The 7,717-nt window shown below is 45.8% G+C and overlaps 1 protein-coding gene across 1 annotated transcript in view; it reads right to left on the bottom strand.

Annotated features, from left to right (window-relative positions):
- The window catches only part of LOC143292130 (cyclin-dependent kinase 14-like), a 75,854-nt gene extending 68,588 nt beyond the window's left edge, over positions 1–7,266 (bottom strand). The window contains exon 1 of the mRNA XM_076602319.1: positions 7,099–7,266. Within this exon, the coding sequence (XP_076458434.1) occupies positions 7,099–7,153 (55 nt within the window). The 5' untranslated portion in view covers positions 7,154–7,266. The remainder of the gene's footprint in view (positions 1–7,098) is intronic.
- Between the last annotated feature and the right edge of the window lie 451 nt (positions 7,267–7,717).

The following is a 7,717-nucleotide window of genomic DNA, read 5'->3' as shown; positions in this document are numbered from 1 at the left end:
GGTTCAAGAGAGAGAGGGCAGAACAGGTTCAAGAGGAGAGAGAGAGGGAAGAGGGCCAGAACAGAGGGGCAGACAGTTCAAGAAGAGGAGAGAGGGAGACAAGTCAGAAGAGAGAGAGGCGAGACAGTAGGAAGAGGAGGGCAGAAGTTCAAAGAGGAGAGGAGACACAGTTAAGAGAGAGAGGGGCACAGTTCAGAGAGGAGAGAGAGAGGGACAGGTTAGAGAGATTCAGTCAGATCAGTTGATGTTTCATAGGCAACCATATGAAGGCGATAAATGTGTATTAGAAGCATCAATCAAATATATTTCTAGTGAAGTTATATAAATGCATTAGTAAATCGTATGTAGATGCAGCATTATCGAATGACATGGTATATATTTTTTTGGTAATTCACGAGAACCACAACGGGCTTTCAAAAGTCTTCTTTCTATGACTCTTAACATGACAAGAGATCAGATTGGTACATTTTTCGGTACCTGTGAGTGTTTTTTCCGATATACCAAGTCTAAATCTTGCCAAAATGAATCTGAGATGTCTCAATTAAAGAATCTCATAAGAGGGAATACACCCCTTCATGAGAGAGAGAGCGAGAGAGGGCAGAGACAGGATCAAGAGAGAGAGAGGGGCAGAGGACAGGTTCAAGAGAGAGAGAGAGAGAGGGCAGACAACAGGTTCAAGAGGAGAGAGGAGAGGGCGAGTCTCAGGTTCAAGAGAGAGAGAGAGAAGGAGGTAGACAACAGGTTCAAGAGAGAGAGGAGAGAGGGCAGAGACAGGTTCCAAGAGAGAGAGAGAGAGAGAGAGGGCCGACACAGGTTCAAGAGGAGAGAGAGGAGAAGGGGCGAACACAGGTTCTAGAGAGAGAGAGAGAGAGGGCAGACAGGTTCAAGAGGAGAGAGAGAGAGGGCAGACACAGGTTCAAGAGAGAGAGAGAGGGGGGCAGACACAGGTTCAAGAGAGAGAGAGGGCAGACACAGGTTCAAGGAGAGAGAGAGAAGAGGGCCAGACACAGGTTTCAAGAGAGAGAGAGAGAGGTCCAGACACGAGGTTCAGAGAGAGAGAGCGGGGCAAGAGACAGGTCAAGAGAGAGAGAGAGGGGGCAGACACAGGTTCAAGAGAGAGAGGAGAGAGGGCCAGACACAGGGTTCAAGAGAGAGAGAGAGAGAGAGGTGAAGACACGGCTTCAGAGAGAGAGAGAGAGGGCAGAGACAGGTTCAAGAGAGAGAGAGAGAGGGCAGAGACAGGTTCAAGAGAGAGAGAGAGAGAGGGCAGAGACAGGTTCAAGAGAGAGAGAGAGGGCAGAGACAGGTTCAAGAGAGAGAGAGAGAGAGAGGGCAGACACAGGTTCAAGAGAGAGAGAGGGGGCAGACACAGGTTCAAGAGAGAGAGAGAGAGGGCAGACACAGGTTCAAGAGAGAGAGAGAGGGCAGAGACAGGTTCAAGAGAGAGAGAGAGAGGGCAGAGACAGGTTCAATAGAGAGAGAGAGAGAGGGCAGACACAGGTTCAAGAGAGAGAGAGAGAGGGCAGACACAGGTTCAAGAGAGAGAGAGAGAGGGCAGACACAGGTTCAAGAGAGAGAGAGAGAGGGCAGAGACAGGTTCAATAGAGAGAGAGAGAGAGAGGGCAGACACAGGTTCAAAAGAGAGAGAGAGGGCAGACACAGGTTCAAGAGAGAGAGAGAGAGAGGGCAGACACAGGTTCAAGAGAGAGAGAGAGGGCAGAGACAGGTTCAAGAGAGAGAGAGAGAGGGCAGACACAGGTTCAAGAGAGAGAGAGAGGCAGACACAGGTTCAAGAGAGAGAGAGAGGGCAGACACAGGTTCAAGAGAGAGAGAGAGAGGGCAGAGACAGGTTCAAGAGAGAGAGAGAGAGGGCAGACACAGGTTCAAGAGAGAGAGAGAGAGGGCAGACACAGGTTCAAGAGAGAGAGAGAGAGGGCAGACACAGGTTCAAGAGAGAGAGAGAGAGGGCAGACACAGGTTCAAGAGAGAGAGAGAGAGGGGCAGACACAGGTTCAAGAGAGAGAGAGAGAGAGAGGGCAGACACAGGTTCAAGAGAGAGAGAGAGAGGGCAGACACAGGTTCAAGAGAGAGAGAGAGAGAGGGCAGACACAGGTTCAAGAGAGAGAGAGAGAGGGCAGACACAGGTTCAAGAGAGAGAGAGAGAGGGGCAGACACAGGTTCAAGAGAGAGAGAGAGAGAGGGCAGACACAGGTTCAAGAGAGAGAGAGAGAGGGCAGACACAGGTTCAAGAGAGAGAGAGAGAGGGCAGACACAGGTTCAAGAGAGAGAGAGAGAGAGGGCAGACACAGGTTCAAGAGAGAGAGAGAGAGGGCAGACACAGGTTCAAGAGAGAGAGAGAGGACAGACACAGGTTCAAGAGAGAGAGAGAGAGGGCAGACACAGGTTCAATAGAGAGAGAGAGAGAGGGCAGAGCACAGGTTCAAGAGAGAGAGAGAGGGCAGACACAGGTTCAAGAGAGAGAGAGAGAGGGCAGACACAGGTTCAAGAGAGAGAGAGAGAGAGGGCAGACACAGGTTCAAGAGAGAGAGAGAGGGCAGACACAGGTTCAAGAGAGAGAGAGAGAGGGCAGAGACAGGTTCAAGAGAGAGAGAGAGGGCAGACACAGGTTCAAGAGAGAGAGAGAGGGCAGACACAGGTTCAAGAGAGAGAGAGAGAGGGCAGACACAGGTTCAAGAGAGAGAGAGAGGGCAGACACAGGTTCAAGAGAGAGAGAGAGGAGGGGGCAGACACAGGTTCAAGAGAGAGAGAGAGAGGGCAGACACAGGTTCAAGAGAGAGAGAGAGGGCAGAGACAGGTTCAAGAGAGAGAGAGAGAGGGCAGACACAGGTTCAAGAGAGAGAGAGAGGGCAGAGACAGGTTCAAGAGAGAGAGAGAGAGGGCAGACACAGGTTCAAGAGAGAGAGAGGGCAGAGACAGGTTCAAGAGAGAGAGAGAGAGAGGGCAGACACAGGTTCAAGAGAGAGAGAGAGAGAGGGCAGACACAGGTTCAAGAGAGAGAGAGAGGGCAGACACAGGTTCAAGAGAGAGAGGGCAGAGACAGGTTCAAGAGAGAGAGAGAGAGAGGGCAGAGACAGGTTCAAGAGAGAGAGAGAGAGGGCAGACACAGGTTCAAGAGAGAGAGAGAGGGCAGACACAGGTTCAAGAGAGAGAGAGAGAGAGAGAGGGAGAGGTGACAGAGAGACAGAGAGAGAGAGGGCAGACACAGGTTCAAGAGAGAGAGAGAGAGAGGGCAGACACAGGTTCAAGAGAGAGGGAGAGGTGACAGAGAGACAGAGAGAGAGAGAGAGAGAGTGGTGTTTGCCAGTTCCTTAACTGCTGGGTTTGTTATTATTTTTTCTTGCAATTTCTTCTTTGCTGTTTGTTTGTTTGTGTGTGTGTGTGTGTTGTTGTTGTTGTTGTTGTTGTAGTTTTTGGTTGCTGTTGTTTTCTGTTGTTGTTTTGTTGGATTTGGGGAGGGGGGGGGGGTTGTTTGTTTTTTGAGAGGGGTGGGTAGAGGGAGCAGTTGAGAGGGGATAGGGGGGTATGGGGCGGGGGGGGGGGGGGGCTCCTTTTTTTTCCCCTCTTTGGGGAGCAGGCAGGGGGAGGGAGTGGGAAGGAGGGGAGAGGCTGGGTGGTGTGGTGTGATGTTGTCAAAGTACTGAGCTGGTATCAGTCTTGAAAGCCAGTCCAGGTTGGACCAATCCTTGAACAACGATGAATTAATGGCAAAGGTATCATTTCTACAGCGCTAAATCTGTGTGCAGACACAAATATTATTTACAGCGCTTTCAAAACCATAGTCCTCCACATGTGATATGAAGTCCTGTATTTTGTCTACAGCTATCACAGCATCAGTCTATGTACAGCAGCCACCATACATTAAAAAGAGGTTCTTTATTAAGCGTGTTGGGTTACGCTGCTGGTCAGGCATCTGCTTGGCAGATGTGGTGTAGCTTATATGGATTTGTCCAAATGCAGTGATGCCTCCTTGAGCTACTGAAACTGAAACTGAAACTCCTAACCCCCTTTACACCCTGGGCTGCATTACATGAGCAATCACAGCAGTGCTAAGTTTGCTTAGCATGTTAGCTCAACTTACTCGTAAACTGCTCAGTTTTAGTTTGTTTACATTTCTATTGTAATGCTTGCACATGTCAAACAAAGTGTTTCTGTACCTGGATACTGACAATAAACCAGTCTTTTGTCTTGAGTCCCTTGAGAGTCTCCAACGTTGTGACCAAAAAGTAATACAATACAATATGACATGGTGTGATACCATCAGACCTGTTTACCCCTAAACAGATACACGTGTAGCTTGGATGGGCAAAAAGTGTAGTTTCAGAGTAACAAAGTGTAGCATTTTTTTTCTGAGCATTTTTTTTTACCTCCTAAGTTGACATAAGTATTATATCACTAACTTGATAAAGACAAATAAATGGTTTTCTTACCTTGCAAGGTACATAAACAGCTTGATGAAATTGTATTTAATCAGTACTGATGAATGTCTCAGACTGGTAGATGAAGGGAACAGGCAATTGTTAATCTTGATGTAGGATCAAGGATACTTGTGTAGGATACCTTACTTGATCTGATATGATTCGAAATATGACAAGGTACCATATGATATGACATATATCATCTGATATCACACCATATGATACAATACAATATGTTACCATATGACATGATAAAAACTCTTATTTTGTCTTTCAGATGAGGCAGTAAACCGATATCCCATGTACAGCATGCAATCACAGCACATTTAAGAACCTACAGCAACAACATGGGGGTTGTCTGTAGTAAAATCCTCTTCAGTTGTAAAATTAATACATTCAGGCAGACAGAAAATACAAAAAAGAAAATAAAAATGGGTGGCACTGCACCGTAATAACAAGCTCTCACTGCGGAGAGAGCAGCCTGAAAAGACGTTAAACTAAAGAACGAACGAACAGCAGCCTGAATTTCATACAAAATACAAAAAAAAAAAAAAAAAAAATCTGTGATAACAAAGCAATACAATACAAATTACAAATACACTACAATACAATGTTGCCCAAGTCTGTGCAAATTCCAGTATGCTCAGGAAAATTCTTAACCCTTAGCTGATGTTGTCCAAGTCTGCACCAATTTCATATCTACTTAAGGAAATTCTTAACTCACAGCTAACTTGCTGCTGCTGAAACGTCTCCTGCAACCCAGCCCAGAACTCAATTAAAACTGGTTGATTGGGATACTTATATAGCGCCTATCCTCGGTCAGAGACCAAGCTCTAGGCGCTTTACATACACGGGGACATTTGCACCACAGGCGGCCTACCTGGGTAGAGCCGACTGACGGCTGCCACTGGGCGCTCATCATTCGTTTCCTGTGTCATTCAATCAGATTTCAGACGCACACACATACACACTCAGACAGACATGTAACATTTTACGTGTATGACCGTTTTTTTTTTGGTTTTTTTTTTTATTTACCCAGTCATGTAGGCAGCCATACTCCGTTTTCGGGGGTGTGCATGCTGGGTATATTCTTGTTTCCATAACCCACCGAACGCTGACATGGATTACAGGATCTTTAACGGACGTATTTGATCTTCTGTGAAAGGATTACAGAGGCTCGGTGAATTGTTCTGGATACAAGTATAACATTTCAGAACTTGGTGGGTATTGGGGAGATTAGAAGTTTTTTAGGGTGGTTTTTTGTTTTGTTTTGTTTTTTGTTGTTATTGTTTTGTTTTTGTTTTTGTTTTTTGTTTGTTTTTTGTTGGGGTTTTTTTTGGGGGGGGGGGAGATGTGGAGGGGGGGGGGGTAGAAATTAATCTTCTGATATAGACAGACAGACAGATAGACTGATTTATAGTTAGACAGATAGATAGGTGTGTGTGTGTGTGCATTTGTGTGTGTGTGTGTGTGTGTGTGTGTGTGTGTGTGTGTGTGTGTGTGTGTGTGTGTGTCAGTGAATATGCTACTGAACAGGCACCTATTTTCATCTAAGCAGGATAAGAAATAATCCTAGCTCAGCTTCCATTAAACTTTCTTTTCTTTAAAGTAAACTAAATTGTTTTTGTTTACAGTGCAAAGATACGTGTAAACACACACACACACACACACCTCTTATAAACAATTGGGGGAAAAAATGGCAAACGAAGTCCTAATGATCAAGCAAAAGGCTGACAAAGCCTCAAAGCCTTGACACATGACATGACATGTCGACATGACATGACATGATATATGATATGAAATATATGATATATATGATATGATATGATGATAATATTATTATGATATATGTTGCGATAATAACACCAGTAGAAAAGTAAGACACGACCACCAAAAGTGGAACAACAGACATGAGTGAGAGACAGAGATCGACAGTGATATGGCCGAGACAGACACTAAACACTGAGAGATGTAACGAAAGAGTAAAAGAGAAGCCGCCGCAGCCGCTCCAGCGATGTCTGCAACTTAACGGTTATAAACTATATATGCATCTGTCAACAACACACTTGGTTGCTTGCTGACAGCAAAACGGCACTCCTCTTGCAATCGTTCCTGAAAAACCCCATGCAGTAGATTCTTGCAGGCTGACAGTGCGACCTCCCAAGACAAAGAAAGCAAAAGAACAGCTGTTACTCAGGTTCTACCGCAGCTATATACTTCACAGATCAATTGCACACACAACGAGAAAAGCCGCATAATATTTCGAATCCCAAAAGAACCACTCCTGTAAGTAACCCCGACCCAACGCGATTTTTCCCAGGCGAACGAAGCCTTCGCGGTTACTGATCAATAACTCGGAATGTATGCCTCACAGTCTATGCCATTGATTTCTGCGCTGGGTATCACCGACATCGATAGAAGCAGGGTCCTATCACTACTATTACCAAACCCAGTCCAGTTTCACTTTCTCTGCACTGGTTGCAGACGTGTATTATTAATGCGATGAACGACTGAGGTCCTTGCTGCGAGTCGTCGCATCGGCCTGCTCTTTGTCACGACATTTAAGAGACTGACGCACCCTTCAATAGCAAACATCTCACACTCATCAGCCCGAGCAGCATGCTGAAATCCGCAAAACAGAACAGCACTTCTGGAACCTTACCTTCTCGAAGGTTGACTTGACTTTCAATTTCATCAAAGCGTGTGTCGTTCGCCATTGTGAATCAAGCGGACGATAGTTTCGGAATGGTTTCTGGACACCACAATCACTCAAATCAGCAGCTTGTCTGTTCCATTGTCAATGACGAAACACTTCTAATTCAACATTCATTCTCCGCTGCAGCCGCGTTGAGCTGATGCTGTCGCCATTTTCGATAAGGTTTCGAAGGATGGCATAATGGGAGATAACTACGGTCGTGGTGTTATGTTTCCATTCCTCATGAATAATGAATTATTCCCCTTTAGAATGACAGCCGCTTCACAGCTGTCGATTTAACCAGTAAGGGAAACATACACCAATTTTGATGTTCAAATGCAATGTCATTATCTGGATGGTTTTTAGTTTGTTTTATACTTAATCAAGGGAGGTTTCTTGATAAAACCACACACCTTTCTCATGCTTTTCTGGGCGCATAGACAATCGTGTACTCCGTCTCAGTTCTATCAGTGTGTATGTGTGTGTGTGTGTGTGTGTGTGTGTGTGTGCCGTGTGAGTGTGTGTGTGTGTGTGTGTGTGTGTGTGTGTGTGTTGAGAGAGAGAGAGAGAGAGAGAGAGAGAGAGA

Source organism: Babylonia areolata, chromosome 18 (genome assembly GCF_041734735.1).
Source record: "Babylonia areolata isolate BAREFJ2019XMU chromosome 18, ASM4173473v1, whole genome shotgun sequence".
In the NCBI taxonomy this organism is placed as follows: Eukaryota; Metazoa; Mollusca; class Gastropoda; order Neogastropoda; family Buccinidae; genus Babylonia; species Babylonia areolata.
This window is presented reverse-complemented; position numbering and strand designations above follow the sequence as displayed.